The 23,515-nt window shown below is 40.4% G+C and overlaps 1 protein-coding gene across 2 annotated transcripts in view; it reads left to right on the forward strand.

Annotated features, from left to right (window-relative positions):
* Positions 1-23,515, forward strand: part of dvl1a (dishevelled segment polarity protein 1a) — a 46,968-nt gene that overhangs the window by 14,294 nt on the left and 9,159 nt on the right. The window contains exons 2-8 of one of the 2 annotated variants that reach the window (XM_072696359.1): positions 653-722; positions 3,686-3,807; positions 12,078-12,187; positions 21,314-21,458; positions 21,635-21,728; positions 21,839-21,908; positions 22,956-23,095. In XM_072696359.1, the coding sequence (XP_072552460.1) occupies positions 653-722; positions 3,686-3,807; positions 12,078-12,187; positions 21,314-21,458; positions 21,635-21,728; positions 21,839-21,908; positions 22,956-23,095 (751 nt within the window). The remainder of the gene's footprint in view (positions 1-652; positions 723-3,685; positions 3,808-12,077; positions 12,188-21,313; positions 21,459-21,634; positions 21,729-21,838; positions 21,909-22,955; positions 23,096-23,515) is intronic. The other variant, XM_072696360.1, reaches the window with a different exon arrangement.

Below are 23,515 nucleotides of genomic sequence, written 5' to 3' on the forward strand. Positions count from 1 at the left end.
GCAGTCTCCAACGATTAAAAAAACAAAACATCATGGGACCTACAGGTAGCTCTTGCCATAGGACAAGATATAGGACAACCTAGACAAAGACCAGACCTTCTGAAACAATGTGCTTTGCACAGTGAATCGTAAGTCCTACAATGTTTCAGATTTAAGGAAAGTTATATGCAGCTAACAGTTTTGGTCTGGATCTAGTTGTTCCTTTACAGTTTCATTAACTTTCTTTAGATTTCTATCCTAATAATGTATGAAAACAAACAATTAAACATACACTCACACACTCTGTAACAGTAATAGAAGCATTAGCACTCCCTCCGTTTTTACTGCGTTACAGCATGTGTGGCCTCCAACAACTGTAGCTTTAGTAGATGAACTGGAATGTGCAGGAAGCACTAATAAAGCCAGTCTGTTAGATAGAGTAGTTTTCAATGGACTCGGTCAACAGGGGCATTCGGCATTCCCAACATGGGTTGCTAGCAGTTGCGCTCTAAGTGGAAAATTCCACTGTTTGAGCGTGACATGCTTTCAGTATGGCTCAGCCTTTGCAAATAGACGTGAACACAGGCTCGGAGTGCAGGTTGCATGGTTCTCACGAGGTCCCTAACTGTAGTGCATGTATGTGTGTGTGTGTGTGTGTGTGTCCTCCATACAGGGTCGTCAAAGAGGAGATATCCGACGATAATGCCAAGCTGCCCTGCTTCAACGGGAGAGTGGTGTCCTGGGTAAGTGAGATGGATGGCGTCCTGCCCCCCTCGCGATAGACGTGTGGCGTTCCTTACAGCACAGCGTAACGTTTCAGTACTCACCCCCACCCCAGTGCTAACCAAGACACATTCTCGCACTTGGCTGCACTTGACCCATGCTGTCTCTATGTAGTGCTGCAAAGTGCAAAAAAGCAACTTGGAGCACTGCGGTGGACGCATGCAGGTGGGGGGAGCTGCAGTGATATGCATTCTGCCTGCTTGTGTCGCAGAGACTAAAAAGATTTGAAAGTGTTGAAAAGTATTTTCACAAATCAGTCGAAGGCTTTTAATTACACTAGAAAAGGTCAGTAGGTAGTCACTGCTTTCAGTCATTGAAACTAATTTTGCTAAAGACGTGTATACTATACTTCTAATAAAATGCATAATACAATATAATGCTTTCTGTACCGCTAGAGAGACATAAGCCAGAGCCATAGATCATTGAGAAATATCTGGCATCTACAGCAGAAATTCTTGTCATCACTGTAAACTTTGCATCTTCTTTTTATATTTTTACATTTAAATCCAGTTTTGAATAGACAATTACTCACCCACTCGACCCACTGTGCAGTCTCCATATCACATGTAATGCTTCCAACACTGGGAGGGTGAGGACTGACACATGCCTCCTCCAACACATGCATACCACCCACCGCTTCTTTTCGTACTGCCACAAATATAGCATCAGCAGGCAAACAATGCACGTGGAGGAGAGCACAGGGTACCATGCTCTGATGCATCAGCCAACATCAAATTGATATTGGGGAGAGAGAGAGCTACCTACACACCCGGAGAGAGCAAGGCCAATTGTGGTCTCTTAGGCTACAGCTGTTGATGGCAAGTAGCATGACCTGGAATTCAAACCAGCAATCCTCAGGGAGTCGTGGCAGCACCTTGGTCCGCTGTAGGTTTATGTCATTTTACTTTGATATTATTTGAATGTTCCAGTATTTCTTTTTTTATTGAAAGATAAATGGACCACTAGAAATGCACCAAAATGTCTTGGAATGCAGTCTGTTTACACTGTTACACACTTACACTGAAAGTTAAGAAGATTTTTTCCTTCTCCTTGTCCTTCTTTGTTTTTGAGATGTGATGTTGCGTGATAGCGACAATATCTAGAAGGACAAAAAGAATTGTATTAGATAATAAGTAATATAATATCTATATATCTATCTATCTATCTATATATATATATATATATATATATTACCTAATAAGTAATACTAGGAAATAAGTAATAAATATATATATATATATATATATATATATATATATATATATATATATATATATTACTAGTATTACTTAAGTAATATTACTTATATATTATATAGGTTCTTTAAATATAACATTTAATAGCTTATTGTTCCCGGAAAACTACATGACTTCTTGTATGTAATATTTTAATGCATTGTATAAGTTATTATTAAATATAAACTTACAAAGTTTTTAATGGCAAGTCATATGTCATCACTACCACCTTTAATATTAGGGACGAACCGATATGGGAACTATAGGCCGATGCTAATGTTTTTCATGTAAATATTTGCTGATGCTGATGTTGATGAAAAGCCATCAATAAAATATATAAATACATTTACATACAACAGGATAATATAAACATAGTTTTTGTACGGTTTCAAATCCTTAGGAGAAGTAGGATTTGTAGGATTTCTATTGGTCCATTCATCATGACATTTTGAAACAATGTAAATAACAACTGTCATTATGTCAAGTGAAAAACAGCAAGCATGAAGATACAAGGTTTTTGCAGGAGAATGAAGAAATACAGTGAAATGAATAAAACGCTGATATTTTAGCACAGTAACCCAGCGTGCACTCACCACCCTGCTCTTCTAAAGTACAATAAATTACATAATCATATATATGTATTTTGTATTTTATGTATTTATGGCCATTATCTGCTGATGCCGATGTTATTCTGATAGCACCATGCGTCTATAAATAGTACAATAAATGGTATTTAAAATGGTAAATTAAATGGTACTGAGAAACTATCTGCAATGCAGGACAATAGACACACTGCATGTCTAAATGTTTGTGGACACCCTTTCGAATAAATGCATTTAGTTACTTTTAGGTGTCACTTATTCCTGGCACAGATGTACAAAGGCACACACACAGCTTGTCTAGTCCCTGTAGAGAAGTACTGCCAATAAAATAGGACTCTGAAGCAGATAAACTTAATGGCACCATGCCTAATGCTAGGTGTGGGCTAGAGGGGTATAAAGGCCCCGAGCATTGAGCTGTGGAGCAGTGGAACTGTGTTCTCTGGAATGATGGATGGTGCTCCACCTAGTACTTTTCGGGGGAGTTGAGGATAAGGTGGGGTGGTGACAATGCTAACATGCTGTCCTCACTAACACTCTTGTCGCTGAATGCAATCATATCCTTTCAGCAATGCTCCAAAATCCAGTAAAAAGTCTTTGATGGACAGTAGATACAGTTACTCCAACAAAAGCAGGATAAACTCTTTGAAAAAAAATCAATGAATGAGCGGGTGTCCCAAAACTTTTGTCCATGTAGTGTATCTCCTGAGGGTTTAAAGCAGAGCCCCATTGCTTTCCGTAAACTGTTCTTTATGCGTCTGGCTGTGTCTAGTGGTCTTAGTCAGAAGTGGGTTAAGGCCTGTAGACATGGCCCAGTGTGTAAAGTAGCCTGAGGCATGCCCATTTAAGTCTCATTATTTAGCTCATGAAAGCACATAACAGTGCTTGTGTGTGCAAGTTGTTTTGCATAAGCTCTTACGCTTCACACTCTTCCCAGCTCAGTAAATGCATTCTGTTCTAGTCGTTCTTCCTGCATTGCTTATTTATGCATGGCCACGAGTTAGAGCACAGGCACTGTGGAGAGGCTCTTCCTGAGATCTTTGTCTTATATGTGTGTATGTGTGTGTGTTTGTGTGTATTTGGCTGTAGTTGGTGCTGACTGAAAGCACACACTCAGACGGCGGATCTCAGTGCCCAGAGAGCCACCCTGAGCTGCCACCCCCCCTGGAGAGAACAGGAGGCATTGGAGACTCCAGGCCCCCCTCCTTTCAGTAAGTGTTCTCTGTAATAACATCTGATTGAACCACCGTTTAAAAGAGTTTAATGTAGTTTTATTAGGCTTATATGCTTATCTGTCATTGTATGGCAATAACCTATGCTATGAACACATCAGCAGCTTAATACACACTGGAGGTTTGAGGCCCTGAACTAGTAATGATTCTATAAAGGACGTTTCACACCTATAAGGCCATACCAAGGTCCGAACTAGGGTTTATGTTTTTCTTATGTATGTTTTTCTTACATGGTGCATCATGTGATCATCCAGTTATTTCTGGTCCTCATCATCTACATGGCCTACCTTTCCCTATGCTTGACACTGATTGGTTTGTAGAGGGGCGTGTATCTGACATGGGCAGGTGGCAAGTGGGTGGGTAGCTCTTTCCAGAAAAAGTGTATAAAAAGTGAATAAACAGATTAACACACATTCCCGCTTTACTGCTAATATTATGACATTACTAGTAGCAGCACCAGCTTCAAGTGCAATACTCAACTAGTTCCAGTTCACCAAATGAACAAGCTTTTTGTTTAACAATTTTAGGGCTGCCGACAGATTTAATCCTCCCCATGTGCTCCTGCCGCTCATGTTTACTTCTTTCTAGCTTTCTTTTCGTCTTAGTTGTTTAATGGATGATGATAACCCACTTCAACTTCCTACAATTGGGCAGTAGGTTTGAACCATTCAAGTGTTTTCACATTGCAAACAAACCCAACCAGTTGATCAGTTGATTATTGGTCAGACCAATTTTTTGTTTATTGACTCGAAGTCTGCTATTTTGGTTTGGACCAAACTGGAAATTCAGAAGGTCCGTGCCAAACAAGGTAGGCATGAAAGCACACTTAGATACATTTCTCAGGAAATGATTGAGTCAGTTTTGCTATTTTGCTGTAAGGCAGTGATGCTGTCAACTCTTAAAAAGCTCATTATGCTGATTCAGTAGCCATCACTGCTTCACACATTCTACACATTAGCATAGCTGCATCAGAGCTGTGGTCTGCGCTCATTAAATACAAAACTGTGTACCACCCCCTTACATACTGTGGAGCGTAATTTCACTGTATGCCATGAATGCACGTTTGCTATTTATTGTTGTTGACTTACTGGAAAATGATTGAAAATTGCTAAAAATGCCCTATTAGTGAGATCCTGGAAAAGGTGAGCTAATGAACGGCTGAGATTGCATATTTTAGCTGCTGGTGCTTTATTTGTCTATTGAAGTTTGTAATGCTGTGCTGTCATTTGAAGAAATACACCAAACAACCATAACATTACCACCACCTGCGTAATATTGTTTAAGTCCCCCTGTGCCACCACAGCAGGTCTGAGCTTTCGAGGCATGGACTCCACAAGACCTCTGAAAATGTCCTGTATCTTGTATCTGGCACCAAGACGCCTGTAAATTGTGAAGTCGGGCATCTATGGATTGCATCAATGAGCATTAGGTGATTAGGAGATTAGAGATGTTATGACACTGTTATCTAGCCATGACAGTTTGTGTCTTGTCAAAGTGGCTCAGATTCTTATGCTTGGCCGTTTGTCCTGCTTTTAACACATCACTGATGGCTGAACGGTGGACGTCACACCGGCACCATGTCTTTTCAGTGTTTTCTGTTGTAAATATTTGCATAGAGTACTGTGTGTTCAAAAGTACATCCAGTAACTATGTGTGTGGCTCCAATTTACTTAGGCCTTTAATAGGCACACTGTATGTATGTTGTTATGTATGAAAGTAATAAATAATGTCCTGGACCGACTTCTTTTATATCTACTTTCTTATTTAGAATTTGTTGTAATGCTTTTGTCCCCCCTTAGCTGTCTTATTTGTGTCTGGTCTGTTTAATGTGTTACATGTCATACATGTGTGCACTCACCACGACACATTCCTTGTCATCATTAAGGGCTGTGAAGGCAGAACGGCTCAAGTTGCATTACAGTTAATGCAAGGGTGAAGTAATTACGTTGGCAGAATGTAGTGTCAGAAGCCGACCATGTGCTTCCCAGAGCTGGGCTTGAACCCTGCTCTCCTGCAATCGTACAACCCATAGCAAGCCCAGCTCACAGGCTACCCTATGCTTATCTATTAACATGCAAAAATGCTTCAAACATGATCAGAACCGCTTCCCTTTCCAAGCATGTTAAACATGCAAGGAATGTGTCATGGTGAGTGTGCAGGTGTATGACGTGCAACACACTAAACAGACCAGACAAGTATCAGATATGTAGTTAACTAAAGGGGAAATATTTTTAAGTCTTACCTGACAAAGTCATTGGCCTATCAGTGTGATGTTTCCCTAGCAAGCTGAAGAGATTGTAACCTTGTATTCGGGCTAGCTTTTAGCTTTGCCCCCACTCTCTTCCCTGAATTTGGCTTTTTTGAGCCTTAAAAAATAGCCTGTACTTTCCCTTCTGTTTAGCTCCCGTGTGTTTAGCTCCAGCTCCAGTGCTCGAGGTAGTCCAGTTAGTTTTTGAGGAAGCAAATGTTTGAGAGAAGGGATGGGAAAAGCGTTAGCATAGATTTCCGTTTGTTTCTCACAACCTTTGCTAAGTTTGAGCTCCTCTTCTGCGGACACTGGCACAGGGCAAGTTGCAGTTATGAGGCCTGAAGCTTTGGGGGTGTAAATATAATGAGTCAGGACTTATGACGCAGTTTTGGGCTTTTGGAATTGGCCTGTTTTACAGCTCTGTTTTGGTTATGCTGGATTTTCTTTTCAGTAACGTAATAACAGACATTCTAGGGCCCCTTTAATAGAAACTGTACTTCTTTAACCCAAGCAATACACCCATCAGCCATAACGTTAGCACCCCCTCTCTAATGTTAAGTAGGTCCCCCATGTGCCGCCACAACAGATCTGAACATTCGAGGCATGGACCTCTAAAAGCATTCTGTGGTATCTGGTACCATGATGTTAGCAGCAGGTCCTTTAAGTTCTGTAAGTTGTGTGGTGAGGCCTCGCATCATAGATCGCATCAGTGCGCATTGGGTGTCTATGACCCTGTCACCTTTTCATCAATTTTCCTTTGTTGGACCACTTCTGGTAAGTACTGACCACTGCATACCTAAAAAAAATCCCACAAGACCTGCCTGATGTTTTGGAGCTGTGCTGGCCCAGTCGTATAGCCATCACAGTTTGACCCTCTTCATGGTAGCTCAGATTTATACTTACCTATTTTCTAGTTTTTAACACATCACCTTTAAGAATGCCTCTGATTCATGATTATATTCATGATTACATTACTTCGGTAGGATGCTTCATGACAGTGTTATAAATGATACACACACTTGCTTTAGTTTGAGGCCCTTTATGTCAATCCATTGTCTTTTACGATTCTTTATTACGGCATAAGCTTATAAAAACAAGTAGGACTTTTGTGTCCCTATGAGGGTAGTCTACAAATAGTAAAAAAGTGTTTCTGACTTTTTTAAAAAAGTCTTGATTGACCAAGACCATGTTTTTTAAATAACTCACTAGAGCCAGAGGCACATACACACTGGCTATCAGCTGCTATTTGATGCTTTAGCGCTGTCCTCTCTGAACTCCTGACCACAGTGGCCACTGCAGTAGCAGATGTCTGCTGGCCAGCTGGAGCCTAGATCTAGTTATCATCCGGCTGGGAGCCATGTGTATGAATCAGAGCTTGAATGCTGCTCTTATCTCAGGGGCTTCTAAGTGACACAGCGTGCTACCGCCACACGCTACCGTCTGTGTGTTTGTGTTTCTGTGTATGTGTGTGTGTGTGTGTGTGTGTGTGTGTGTGTGTGTGTCAGCACTTGCATGCTCATCTGCCCAAAATCCACACACTGTGTCATCCATGTATGTAACTTGTCTGCAAAATCCAGGAGTCCTCAGGCCAAGGCCAGAAATAGTCCCAGCAATGTAAACATGGTCCGGGTGATAAGAGCAGTGAAGTCTTCCCTTTGTGTTTGGCCATAGCCAGCACTCGGGCTATATTCCATTAGCTATGAAGAAAGCAACAGTGAATCAGAGATGATGTTACATCACTAGTTCAAAGCAATGAAGCTTGTTTGTTTCAGCGTAAAGCTTTGATTTTAGCACCACACACAGGCATTAAGCATTCTCTTTCAGCTTGAATAAATGCAAAGTTAATTCAGATAGTGATGCTTTAGGGCTGGGGATGTTATTCAACTTTGTGTGTGTGTGTGTGTCACTCTGGGATCTGTGCTGAGTTTATGCAATCTGTTAAAGAGCCCATAGCATGAAAAGCTACTTCTCACTATTTTGAAATAAAAGATTTTAATGTACTGTTAGAATGAAAGTTTCAGAACACGCCTAGTTCATACACACTAAATGGACAAAAATATTGGGACACCTGCTCATTCATTGTTTCTTCTGAAATCAAGATTAGGCAGCATATTAAATAAGAGTTTATCGTGCTTTTGCTGTAGTAACTGTCTCTACTGTCCAGGGAAGGCTTTGTACTAGATTTTGGAGGAGCATTGCTGTGAGGATTTGATTGCATTCAACAACAAGAGCATTAGGTCAGGATGATCATCACCCCGCCTCATCCCCAACTCATATCAAAAGTTTTATATAGAGCACCATCCATTATTACAGAGAACATAGTTCCACTGCTCCACAGCTCAGTCTTGAGGAGGGACTTTGTACCCTTCTAGCCCAGGCCTGGTTAGACAAGGTGCCAATAGGTTTATGCCTATCTTCAATAGGTTTATGCTGTGCATTGCGCATGTGTGTGTGCATTTGCACATCTGTGTCAGTGATGGGTGCAACTTAAAGAAGCTGAAATGGATCTCTGTTTGCTCTCTACAGCATTCGCTTTATTGTCTGCAGAGGCACTAGCACAGGAAAAGCCACGGTCACAAGGCCTGGTTCATGTAGCGACCCATATTCCCATAACGAGTCTGGAGGTCATGTGCTGCTCTCTAGTACCAACAACACACATATTCTTCTGAAGTCGCCATTGCGTTTTACCAGTTCACCAGCTGTGACTAGAGTTTTTGCTAGTGGGCTGGGATTATGTACATTTTGTGGGTGTAAATATAATGAATTTACATTAATATAACTGTTATGCCAGGGAAAGTACAGTTTTCCATTGTAGGCACCTTCAAAAACACATTAACAAAACAGTCTCTTCAATGCTAAAGGGTAAAGAAAGGCTGGAAAGTGAATAATGATTTATGACCCATTTTGGTAAATGTCAAAGGTGGACCTCAAAGAAAAAAGTAAAACACTCTGGAAAAGTGGGATATGAAACCTTTAGGTCTCAGGGTCTCTTTATGCAGAGTTAAACTTTCGGGCTCTTTTTTTACCCTCCACCAGCGCTTTAACTTTCCCATCCACATAGTCCGGGATCTCCAGCCATTTCATGCAGTATTTACTGCCATCTAGTGGCATGGTTTGCAATGGCTGCCCTCAGATCACCTCCTGTTTTTTCCATGTCCTTTTTTTTTCTTACGTCTTCAATCCAAAAAGCCATTGGCCAATTTTCCTGGAGATTAATTCCATGGATTCCCAGTTGTGCATTTCTCCCATAGTAAATCTCCCTTATTTCCATTACAAAACCACACAGTAAGCATCAGTAAATAACCAAATGTTATCTCTGGCTAGCTTGCCTTTGTGGCGTGTATTATTCATTGGCGCTGGTGAATAAATTTGGAGGGATGGGGAGAATAGGTATTTGGCCGTCCCTGAGTGGCTAAGCCGGATTAGCGGACATTAAAAGCACCCATCTCCATTACCCTGAGGACTCAGCAGGGTGCTACAGCTGCCTTAATCTTCCAATCGAGCCGCCTGTCCCCCCCCCACCCGCCTTCATGGTGCTCAGAAGCTTTGAATGCACAATAGCATGAATACTCTGCATGCACAGTATTAGCAATGAGCATTAAAGAAAGCAGGGCGGATTATGTTGCAGGGTAATACAGAGGAAGCTTTGTGCTGCTCATTCTGCTCAGGTTTGTCAAAAATCGATATGATTTTAGTTTTTGGGCTGAGGATTAGTGGGTAAAAAGGTTTATGTAATACATTATTACGGCAATATAATGTGAGAAGAATCATATTACATCATGGCTTACATTTGTATTTAGAGGTACATTTATTATAACCAATGTATGTGAAGGTGTGGTAGCACAATTGGGTGAAATGACAACTTCCATCCACAAGAGTGAGACATAAGCCCATCTCCGTAAGGTGAAGTTGTGGTAAGAAGGTTGAGAATGAGAATGTCTTTTCACTCTTTCACTTTCACTCATATTTGACTCCCTTCTAGTTATTAGACACCAGTGATCTGTGAACACTCAGCTGTCCATCAGCGTCTATAGGCGTTGTTTTCTAGTTGAATGTAGGTTGTTACGTCTTGAGACTAAAATTGAATGCCAGGACAATGTGTAATGCCAGCATCAATTTCACACAGAATAGTGACGACAGCTGATGTTGATATTGTATATATATATATATATAATTTTTTTTTTTTTTTTTTTTTTTTTTCCGCAGTGGCTCATTTTTAAATTATATATATAGATACATATATATATATATATATATATATATATATATATATATATATATAAAATTTAAAAATATCTATTTCTAATTTTACCCCATTTTCTAAACAATTAGGAAGACCAGTTACCCAATCCCCATTCATGTGAACTCCGCCTATCACTTGCAGTGCCCCTATCACTAGAATGATGAAGGATGTTTCCTCAGACACACATAAAACCAGCCACCGCCTCTTTGTAAACTGATGCTGATACAGCATCGCTAGGCTCCCCAGCTCCAATACGACAGCTAACAGACACTGACCAACATTGGTTGCTGACCAGCATTACACTAGGAGTGACATGGGCAGGAAGTGCTGTCAAACTACCCCTGAGAGATCAAGGCTAATTGTGCTGTCTATGACTCCGGCTGCTGATGGCAGGCAGTAGGACCCGGGATTTGAACCACTGATCCTCAAATCATAGTGTCGGACCACTCTGATTCCGATATTTTGTTGGTTTTAAGTTGTAATATTAAGTAATCAAAAAATTATGTCTTCCAGCCATCACATGCCAACGTCATATTGACATTAAAAAACAACAGCATCTGCTAAACTTTATAATGTTCATAATTGAACTTTCAGAATTGTGAATTGTGTTTAAAATTGTGAAATGCCAATGTTGTTAGTCATTGATATGCTGTTGCTTATAAGTAACCAGAATACAACGTCTGTGTTTTTTGACGGATGTGTGACTTTGATTTCTTACCAACTTCAACATCTGCACGTTTTTCTAAAACAAAATTTTTTGAAAAGTATCTTTCAAATTGATGCCTGTTTCCTGCTGGATTTACAGGACTGGTTGTCCTGCTGGACAGCAATTATATATAAAGATTCAGATATCTTCTATTAGCTTACAGCAGTCTTGTTCCACTTCATGACCTTCAACCACATGATTCAGTGTAATTTGTTAAAGCTCACTGCCCGCTTTCTCGCTCCCTGTGTGTGAGTTTTCGCAGTGGCTCAGTGATGGCGTTCTCACCAGCCTCAGGTTTCTCTTTTGCCCCAAGCTAAAGCATTCCACCCACTCTGATAGAATAACCAGGCCCAAGGCACATCCTCAGATGCACCACACACACACACAAACACACACACACAAATCTCCAAGTAACTAACTGGAGGCCGAGCCCCAGTGCGAGTCTCACTGCTTCTAATTGGGGGCTACAAATGCACCCGTGCACCAGTCTGGAATTTCTGGGCCAATAATGATAACCATTTCTTTGTTTTGGCTGATATCCCAATAACTAATAAATAAAACACTGCAAATGTTCCATTGATTAATTAACTGTTAACTGTTTCCTGCTAAAAACAGCAAAAATATGCTGTTTCAAACACTGGTATACTGGTCAACCAGCATCACACTAGCACCAGACCAGTATAAACCAAGATTGGTTGTGTTTTGAACACTGGTATTCTGGTCAACCAGCACCAATCCTGCGTAAACTAGCATGTGTTGTTTTTCAAACACTAGTATAATGGCCAAATAGCCTCACACCAGCTCCAGACCAGCATAAAGCCTTATTAATAATTTCTATTACTAATAGTAATATGCCTACATGTAATAGTGAAACTTCATTTGACGCTGTAAATTTGACTGCAAGCAGTCGCTACTTGGGGAGATTCCCGGTTTTTTTTCTTTATGGCTTATTAGAACAGATGGTAGATGTGCAATGTGGCAAAGCACAGTGTAAATGCTTTTGATGTGGTTTCACTGGAACCTTTGTGGGTGTGTGTGTGTTTTCACTTTAGCGCCAACGCGGTAAGCAGTCGGGATGGTCTGGACACGGAGACGGGAACAGAGTCGCTCCTGAGTCAGCGCAGAGAGCGGGAAAGGGCCCGCAGGGCACGGGACAACAAGTGTAAGTAAATCTCAGTGCACAGCAAAGAATCCATCCATACATATTATACCACATATCATGTATCACCCACCAGAGCGCTGTACATACCACAGAGCTAAAAAAACAGTTGAGGAAGGACCGTCAAGGACAGGCATATTTTCAAAGGGACAATAACTGCAGGTTCCAGGATTGTATTTCCCCCAGCAGTGATGTTGAAAGTGGCATGATGTAGAACCAGACTGCAGACCCAATAGAAAACAAAACAGATGAACTGTTTGCAAGTCTCAAAGGTCACTGTCCCGCCAATCAAAACAGCATTTGGACTTTAAACCGAGATTGCTTTCAATTTAAGAAGAGCGTCTAGCTCATAAGTGTTCATTTCAGGCTTGTAAATATGATATATAGGTATTTGTAAATGGATGTATCTTATAAAGTCCATTTATATATATTTATATATATTAGATAAATGGATAAAAAAAATGTTTATATGTGCACAGGGTTTACACGGGTTTCAGTGTGTCAGTTGGAAATGTGGATGCTTTAAAAATTGAGACATTTTAAGACAAATCTGTATATAAATGAGTCATATTAAATGACTTAGTTTTAAATGACAGCCTTATAAGATCAATAAGTTGCCTCATATTACAAAAGTGATCAAATCTTGAGGCAGAAGCTGTAACACACAGTTACAGTACAGGATTTACTGTTGTTCTCAGATATCTCAAAATGTGGAGAAAATATTCGGTCATTTGGTGCCTAATTGTATGAGGAATTTGTAGAACTTATATTTATAGTTAAAATAAGTTAGAATTTATAGTTTTGTACAAATATTGACTTGAGGGGTAATTAAAAAATGTTGAGCAGTAGTGTAGCCTTTCAGAGGTTGTATTTAGACCTCATATTCAGAAGTGCTGTTCAGTGAGTCTTTTAATTCATGTACATTAATTCATTTAATTCATGTTATACAAAAAGCTTGACACCCATCACATTTATTCTTTTATTCAATATTCAATGCATTGGTAATGCACAGTTAACAACATAACAATAAAGGCCTTTTCACACCAAGAACAATTTTTGTGGACAATAAAAACGTATCCGACACATCTGGGCTAGAAACTTTCCACTCTTTAACTTCCTTGCTCCACATGAGTAAAGAGAAAGCTATAGTTCACAGCCCTTTGTGGACATGAACTGACTAGGATGCGCATTGCACAGGTGTAGGGAAGAATGAATTCCACAGAATACGGCAATTCCTGGATGCAAATGTCAAACCATTTGTAATAAAGTATTATCTTATCTTATCTCATCTTTGCTACAAGGCCAAAGCTGAAAAGAGGATGGTTTCTACAACTGAATATTGATCCACACGCTACTTCAAAATCCACCATGGACAACCTGAAGAGACACAAATGACTCTTCACACTCTCCTCTCCTAAACATTATAGAAACTCTGTACATTATACTTGAACTTGAATTTATACAGCTGTGCTGTAGGACAACCCAAGAATATCTCTTTTTAATGTAATGCAGGACAGAGTAACTGTGCATTGGGATTTGCTGAGAACTATTTCTTAATAAAAACAAATTATAAAGTTATTTGGCCAGCAGTGTTGAAGGTGAGGCTTTCCAGAGCTAGACCAGCGGAACAGCGGCCAGTAGAACTCAGGGCTGTCAGACCTGTCAGTCAGAACAGTACTTGGACCTGTAACTTAGACTTTCTTCTGTAAAAGAAGCTGTTTCTTGCTAAGTTGCTAATCGTGTTTTACCTCAGAAACTCTCTGTTCTGCTTTTAAACCCTTTTCTGACTGCCTGCAGCGGTATTTTACCCATGACATCAAGTAAAGTGAGGTTATTTTTGTGGCCAGTTGCTGTTAAGATTCATCACTTATTTGTTTTCGGCCGCATCATTTCTGAAATGCTTGTTTTCCTGACAGAGCACATGGCGAGCTCTGTTTCTAGAGAGGTCACAGGGAAAGAAACCCCTGTTTTTTAACAGTGAGAGAGAAACTCTCTCATCAGTAAAAAATGTTGTGTATATTTAGGAACTCTCTTCTCATGTGTAACCGTACTGGACATGTTTGTTTTACTGGCAAAACCGTTTTCCACCAGTGCCTTGAATGTCTACAAGTTAGAAGTTCCCCTTTCTGTTCTTAAGGTCTTTAGCAGTTGCTGGTTTGGATTCAGTCTGACAGTCAGAGCAGTGTGTGCTGTTTCACTCATTATGGAGCTCCTGTGCCCTGCTTTACACGACTGCGTAACCTGTACAGCATTTTTTCATCTTTCCCTTTATTGTTTTCCTTTTGCTGTTGGAACCTCATTAGTGAGAGATTCATTAGCATGGCATTCATTAGCAGCAGCAGATAATGATGGAGGTGGTGTGTGAGAGACTAAAGTGTAGAAACTTAGTGAAAATGTGTGTATCTGAGAAATAACAGTGCTCTTTTCAAGCCAGTAGATTTTAGAAGGTGCTCCATGTTCTCTTACAGGTCTCTTACAGACATAAAGAAGCATGCTTTTGACATATATATGCTCCACCCACAAATTTCCAGTTCCAATATAGTGGGTACCTAGGTCAAGCACACCAGGTAGAGATGTTCGGATCCGATCCAGTGACTCGGGATCGGGAGCTGATTCAGGCATTTTTAATGGATCGGAGCTATTAAGGTTCTGATTCACTCCTGATCCTTAAGTTTGCAGTAGTAGAGTGCTACCTCGTGTCCTCTAGGTGCCATTAGTAGACATGAGACCCAGAGGCCGCTTTTTTCTTGACCTAGGTAGTGCACCAAATGTGCTCAGTAGCAGCAAAAGCTGTTGATACAAGCATAGTTTCAACAGTTCTCAGTTGTTTATTATTAGAGCAATAGAATGAAAAAAAAAATCAGGTCAGATGCTTTTCTACTGCAGCTTACTGGAACTAACTACAAGTTAGGCTACCACAACATTAGCACTAAATGATGGTGTATGCGCAGTGGAAAAACACCCACATGAATTCCAGCCTGACCATTCTTATTAAGGTCATGTAGCCACAAACTGGAAATGTATTCAGTCTAGAATCTAGGAAAGTGGCTCATGCCTGATTTGAGATCAGATCTGTATATTCACACAGCTCTGAAAACACTACATCAGCAAGATATAGTTCTCAAGGTGGTCGTTAGGAGTCTATAAGTTCTGTGTGGTGTGTGTGTGGTGTTCTGACCCAGACAAGGAACCAAACCCCGCAGAGAGAAATCAGCAAACTATGCTGGACTCCAGCCCCCGTTGCCCACCCCTCACTACACTATGGTAAAATGGTGGGGAAAAAAGCTCCACTCCACTTTGTGAGAGGTTATAGAGCACAGTTTAGTTTTTGTAAACGGACCCAGACAAGGAATCAAGCCACAGTCCCAGACATGTGGATGGCAGTGGTGTTATCCACTACACTATGGAAGGATAACTGTTGGAAGAAAAGACAAGCTTGGCACAAGGTTGGTAAAAATTCTGCTCCACTACGAAAATTTAGAGCACATTATTAATTTCAGACAATATTTATATCATATTCGTGTAAAATCACATCATTTCAGTTAGCTACAACAACATGGTTCAGCTTGTTAGTGCAGGATTTTAAAGGGAAACTCAGTGCTATGTGGCAACGCTAAACTCCAGCAGAAGTTCCTCAGGTTGAATGGGAATTTCCATTGTTGTTCTTATCTAAAGCTTATCTAAGCTTTCTAACTGGCTTTCACAAAGTGTATGGATGTAGAACACGAGATATGTGTCAGGCCAGGTCCCTCTGCTTTCCGAGTCTTTCCAGAAATAGCCGTGTTCTACTGATGTACATTTGGTCTTTCTTTTAGTTCTGTAAACAGGACTCATTCATTAGAACGGCTTCCATTTATGTGCTTTACATCGATACATTTTCCACATATGAACATGATTAAAAAGATGTAGAGCTGTAGAAGAATCAGGCCATGTGTTCTGAATGTCACATAAATGCCCATTGCTTCCTATAAGCTGGAAGGCTGCCTCGGTGTGTGTGTGTGTGTATGTGTGTGATGAATGAATATTAATCAAGCAGAGCTGGTTAGTGTTGGGACTGGACAGGTGTGAAGCCCAGGGGCAGGGGAGCATATGAGTATGAGTATCTGTTTCCATGCCTCGGGCACTCCTTCGTTAACCTTGCTGAACCAACAGTACTAAAACACACTTGCCACTTTAGCCCTTTGGGAACCAATAGGAAGGGAAGAGAGCCCAGATTGTTCTCCAAAATGACAGGCTGAATATATTGTTTTACTGCTCAGGCTTGACAGAGCAACAGTCGTAAAATGTGAGCTACCATGCTCTAAAGTTACCATGCAGGCTTATAAGTTGAGACAGTGCTCTGTGTAACATGTACACCAATCAGCCACAACATTAAAACCTTCATTAAACCCTCCATAAACCATAAAACCATGTGTCGCCCAAACAGCTTGGACAGTGATTTCAGTCACTTGTGCTCTGAAAGGGATAGCCTTGGGGGTCATTGAGCATTGGGGGTCCAAGACCCTGTTGTGGTTAACTGGTTGGCCTTCCTTGTAGCACTTTTGGTAGGTACTGATCACTGCATACCAAGAACCAGGAGATGTCCTGACCCAGTCTGGCCTTTTCTCCTACTTTTAACACAACACCTTTAAGAACTGACTGATGCGCCCCCCTTGGCAGCGGTCATTGGATCCACATAATCAACGTAATTCACTACTTTTCACTTCAGTGGTTTTAATATTATGGCTGATGTGGTGTATATCATAATGTAGAGCTGGATTAAATCAAATCAGTTATCAAGGTTTATTTAGGAGGTCCTGGACCCACAAGGACCCCCTATGTTGACTGGTTGTGAGCCAGTCAGTCAGTTACCCTCTTTTCTTGTGCCAGTCAGAGAGTGTTATGATGGGGATTTGTGTCTTAACAATGTTACCTAATTGAGATTTGCTCTCGGACCCTGAGGTTTGTCAACGGCGGTTGGTCCGTTTGCAGACAGTATGTCATGGGTAGGGGTGTGTCTGAAGAAGCTCTCTTGTTTCTCTGTGCGATTCTCTAAATAGGCACTACATAGTAAGGATATGTGGTATTAATAAAAAAAAAAACCTGGCATTGCAATATTTTTAATTTTCTGTGAAATATGTTAATTATAAAAAATATATATTCATCAGATTCCACAACGTCGGCCTACCCAATCTCTCCACTTCCTTTATTTCACTTCCTAAATTTGACGTTTCAAAGTAAAATCCCTCTGCACATTTTTGTCGTTTCAATTTCAGGATATTTTATAAAATTCTGAAGCAGAATAAAAAAAATTTAAGCTGAAAACATATGTAGTGAAAACACTGAGATTTCACCAGAATGATCCAACATGATAAGATATTAATAATGCACTCTGAGTAATCAGGCCTGGAGTAAAATAAATGCTGCTGGGCAGAGATAATCGACTCTGGTAGATATACTATGGAAAATGAGAACGGTGCAAATTTTCCTTCTGTATCAAGCAGACAAAAATAAAAGTTGACGTCTTTGATTTAATTTGTGACTGTTGCGCATGCGCACATTGCGATATACTGTGCAGCGTGGGAATAAATAGCCTAAGTGAACTAATGTGACATTGGGAAGATTTGGCTGCGGAGCGCTTCCCCCCAGCTCCAGTAGGGGGCGATCGCGGTGTGTGATCTTTGAGCAGGGATTCTTGGCTGCTCCAGTGTGTGTGTGTGTGTGTGTGTGTGTGTGTGTGTGTGAGAGAGAGAGAGAGAGAGAGAGAGAGAGAGAGAGCGCGCGCATAGAAACCGCTGCAGCTTCACAGGTAAGACGCATCTTTATCCCGATACGACTCAACTACCGATAACCCAGTTAACCAGCCTTTAAGCAGCGGTAATACGAACGACGGTAAGCCAAGTGTGTAAAGATGCTGCTGCTGCTGCTGCTGACGGTTTTACTTCTGTTGCTGAAGTGTGCCTGTTACTCAACAGCCTGTAGTAATACTTTAATAACCTTTAAAAATGTAGATAATGCTGTATAATATTTCTAACATAATCTCTAACGTTGCACAGCCTATAATATACCTGTGCTGCTGTGTTACACTAGTCTGTAGTGCGTGTTTAGTAGGCTATGCTGTAGTAAACTATAATAGCACTCACAGAATTACTCTTTTAGCATGACTGTAATGCTTATTCATAAGAGAAAGACAGAAAATTGCATTTTTATAAACATGAGAATCTAATACCTGTTTTTGTTTTTTTACATTGTGTCAAAATTATATGATGAATGGACCAATGCCTTGAGATTATTGACACTGACGTCCATTGAAAGCTAAAAAGGATTTTCCTTATCCTGTAAAATTACAGTACTGTGCAAAAGTTTTAGGCACCTGTAAAAAGTATTGTTAAAAAGTATTGTTAAAAATTGCTTATCTTGGCAGTGAGTGTTTATTAGCGCAGTAAAACACTTATATTAGAATAAAGACAAATAGCATTAATACAGAAAGTTGTGGATTTGCATCGCTTGCGTTCTTTAAAACATCACCAGAGCTCTCCTCATGGACATCTAGCATTATTTATGGTTATCATCCAACACCTGGTTTGGTAAATCAGCGCATTATGATGATGAATAAGGTGAGCTCAGCATGCTAGCTGGAGGCATTTAGGAGAAATCTGGAACCGAGCTGGAACTAGCTCACAAGATATCAGCTACTTTCTTTAAAATGAGAATTATTTGTTCCTTTTTTAAGCATCATTATGTTAACATGAATCTGGTCTAATGAGATCTGGTGTTTTTGCAAGCAAAACACTCTTACTGCTGAGATAAATGTTATTTAATAATGTGCTTAGGTGCCTGAAACATCTGCTGCAGTGTGAATCTGGAGTTTTTCCAAGCTTTATCTTCTATCTAGAATATGTTGATATTGTACAAGAGAAATCTTCTATTTGTCATGCTTTTTTTCATCTCTCTCAAAATATACTTGCATGCATTTAATGTGCCTACTGGTGCATAGATCATTTAAAATCTATTCAGAATCAAACTTTAGACTAAAGTCCTGTTGGAGAAGTCTGAGCATGTCTGGCTTACTCTGTGACCAAGAAACCACATTACACGGTATTGTTCAGCCTGGTTTCTGATTATAGTTGAAAATATAATGACTGTCATTTTGCATATCGCACTGAACGCGCCTGATAAGATAACATCTGAAGCTCCGAGAGCCAAGCCGAGGCCACGCGTTGAGGGCTCATTTCCACACATCCGTTTGCGGCACTGAAACGGCCCATATCGCCTTACCTGCACCTACTGTATAATAGGGCTGATTACATCTTCTTTCTGCTTATCTGTCTGTTCCTTTTCTCAGCATCTCCGTTTGCAGATAAGGAGTGGAGCCGGCTGCTCTGAGCCCAGTTAAAGGCTGCTGCTGGGGTAGAAGCAAGGCCAGTGAGAAAGAAAGGACTTTCCAAAGGCTCCGTTTAACCGAGACATTAGCGGAACCAGTGGCCGATGCTTTCATTCATAGGCTGTATGCACATGCTGCCATGCTCATTCACACTGCCGAAGGTGTATTGCTGCAGTGTGTGCAGACTTCAACTGCCGCTTCTTGGCTTAGGTGATAAGATTGTCTGGCCAGCCCACACACATCGTAGGATGGAATGCTTTTCTTTGTACTGCTGGCAGCACTTTAACTGAAATGTGTGTGAGTGATTAGATCTGCAGCGTGCGGCCGCTGCACTTTGACTGTTTTTTGCCCCCCCGTGTGTTTGTTTGGGTTGGGGTGTGTTAGCTCTTCAAAGAGATACAGAGGAGTAATGGCCACACTAGGAGTACTGGAGTGTTTTGGGCGATTGCAGCGTCCTCGATTGCAGAGACCCTTCCAGCCTGTACGATGCCACCCTGAATTGCAGCCTCGAGCGTGTCTCTGTATGTATGCTTCAGTCTTGCTGTGGTTAAGTGGACAGAGTATGTAGAGATAGAAAGTTAATGGGTTTCTTTTCCTTTAGCTGTCAGTGAGAGAAGATTGCACTTAACCCTTTGAACCTGGCTTATTATTTCAGCTGGTATAAATAGACTGTAAATGCTGATATTATATGAACTTCAACTTTCAAAGATCAAAGAGGTAACATTTCTAGGTCATATTTGTCAAAACATTGAGCTTTAGTTGCACTTTGTCTTATTAAAGGGTAGTTTTACAGTGTAGTTATAAATGTGAGGACCTGAAACCTGACTCCACATACAGGCCCTTAGGGTTTAACACATTAACAGTCACAGAACCCATAGATCACATGTACACCGATCAGCCATAACATTAGCACCATTAGATGGGTGCTATATATAATATTATATATTATGTATATATATATTAGGCAGCAAGTAAACAGTCATTTCCTGAAGGTGATGTGTTGTGTTGTTAAAAGCAGGACAAATGAGCATGCATAAAAATCTGAGACACTTTGACAAAGGTCAAATTGTGATGGCTAGACAACTGGGTCAGAACGTCTCTGAAACATCAGGCAGGTCTTGTGGGTTTTTTCCGGTATGCAACCAAAGGTGATTCAAGACCTGTTAAAAAGGCAACAGGATCATAGGCACCTAAGGTCCATTGATGCGATCCATGGAAGCTTCACCTCGCAACTTACAGGACTTGAAGGATCTGCTGGTAACATCTTGGTGTCAGATAACACAGGACATACCTTGAGAGGCATGGACTCCACAAGATCTGTTGCTCAGATATGTTGTGGTGTCACAAAGGGGGCCTACTTAGTATTAGGCAGGTGGTGCTAATGATAAGGCTGATCAGTGTATGGAAAAAATACTAGTTATTTAGTAACTACTAGTAATTATACAATAAGTACAGTAAAACTACTGTGTAAGAGTGAGGACCAGAATTATGTGGCCCTAGGATTTCAGGGGTCTGAAGGCCCTGATTTAAATTTGACTACTCGGTTTCTATTAATATATATAAAGCACTGTGAGCAAAGGATTTGTCCCCTTTAAGAGATGCCTGTCCTTACATGCTTGCCAGTCCTCAGAAAACTCAACTGTGTTCTGCCTCTTTTTAGTTTTCCAGACTACAGCCTAAAGCTCTGTATATGAAAATGTGGCTGTGGCTCATGTGTGCCGTCTGTTCTGTGACCAAATGTTTCCCTCGCCGCCTGCCCCCTTTAGTCCCCCGGGTAAACGGCCACTCTGGCCACAAGGCGGAGCGAGTTAATCGGGACTCGGCCATGGGCTACGACAGCACCTCTATGATGAGCAGTGAGCTGGAGTCCAGCTCCTTCATCGACAGCGAGGAAGATGAGGATGCCAGCAGGTCAGTCAGTCTAATAAGTAAACAAGTGTATACCCCAATTCTAAAGTTTGAGAAGTTATAGAACACACATGTTCATGTATGTGTTTGCAGGTTATTAAAGTTAATTTATGACTTTCTATAAAATAAGATTAAATACATCATCTTATTTGCTTTGTGCACATCTCCTGATTTTGCAGACTCAGCAGCTCTACAGGCCAGAGCTCCTCTTCTCAACTCATGCGCAGACATAAGCGCAGGCGACGGCGACAGAAGGTGGCCAAAATGGACAGGGTGGGTTTCTTAATTAGGGTGAGAGTTAATGCAGAGGGTGTTTGCTTATGGGAGTGGTTAAAGTCTTCAAGGTTAAAGAGTGGGTTTTTGTTTGTGTCCTTCCTCGACAGTCATCCTCCTTCAGCAGCATTACAGATTCCACTATGAGCCTCAACATCATCACAGTCACTCTCAACATGGGTAAGAACTGTTTTTAATCCCTTTACTTCCACTTAGTTCTTAAAAAGAGTGTACTCTTTTCATCTAATGTCTACCAGTACAGTGTTGTTAAGTAACCATGCATGCATAATAGTATTTCTATGGCAGTATTTCAATGTTCCAATGTTCCAGACCCAGATTAAGGCTATTCCTGGACAATGATGCCACTGGCACTGCCGTTTATTTCAATGCTAGTCTTAATACGTATCCAGGATATCAGCCCCTAGTATATAGACCTAATTAGAATGGTGATGGCATACAAGTTTGGTGGCACTTTGTGTATAACTCACATTTGGTCAGTGGTCAGACAGACTAAACCAGAACTGTGATAGTTTTTATTTAAAACGTTTCCTGTCAGATTTAATTTAATTTCACATTTAGGAAAAGCTGGAAAAGCTGGATGTTTAAACTATAATTGTGAAAACATTTATGAAAACATTAGTGACATCCTGGAAAAGTTGACTGTGTACAATACCTACACTACACTGGCATCATGTCCTACAGAGTATAATTTTATAAATGGGGATGTAAATAACTATGCATTATACACATTTTTGTCATAAAAAAAGGACACTTACACCCATGTGCCTCACACTTATTGGTGTCCTTTGCTCCCAATTTGGTGACAGATGTACAAATAAAAAACAATGTGAGGCACAATTAAAAGAAAAGGTAATTGCCTGTCTATCTAACTTGCAACTTGATTTCCTTTCTATATAGCGATTATATAACTCTCCAAAATAACATTAGTCACTAGTCCTTTACTCAAGACATACAAAAACAGTGTTGAAAATGCTAAATTTGTGTTGTCTTTAAGACTGTAATGCCAAGTGTACTCTAGTACAGAAGGGAAAGCATCAGATTTATTTATAGAAACAATCTCAGGAGCATCTAGTTTGTTAAACTGAGTTTTTAGATATTGATATTATCTAAATGTTTTATGATTTACAACATCCCCGAAAATAATCAGTTTTTACAGTATCTTGGATAAATAACTCTCAACTCTCAAATCATTCCTCTTTATCACAGAGAAGTACAACTTCCTGGGCATCAGTATAGTGGGGCAAAGTAACGACCGGGGAGATGGGGGCATCTACATTGGCTCCATTATGAAAGGCGGAGCCGTGGCAGCCGATGGTCGAATTGAACCTGGAGACATGCTGTTACAGGTACATGATCTGTTACACTAATCAGATGGATGTGCACCGTGTACTTTCCTTTAACTGAGTGTTTGTACTCCAGTGTTCATACTGAGTAATGATTCATTTCTGTTAAATTCAAAATGCTCATAAATTCAGTAAATAACGCCTGATGAGAATGCAGATGTGATCTTCCTGGCTGAATGAGGCCTGATATTGTGCTGTTTCAGAGAAGTGTACTGTACAGTATTGACTTGCTGAATAAAATTAGGAAGATTCTTTTATACTATTTGTTTGTTCATTATAATTTATTAATTGAAGAGGGATGTTGCTGCTTTGGAGAATTGTACTTGTTTTTTTTAGTTATTTGCTTGTTGATTATTCCACTGTTTTTCTCATGCCCTACTCTCTCATGGTCTCTTTGAGATCCATGTTAATAATCCATTATTT

The sequence above is a fragment of the Salminus brasiliensis genome, chromosome 14, assembly GCF_030463535.1.
Source record: "Salminus brasiliensis chromosome 14, fSalBra1.hap2, whole genome shotgun sequence".
NCBI lineage: Eukaryota > Metazoa > Chordata > Actinopteri > Characiformes > Bryconidae > Salminus > Salminus brasiliensis.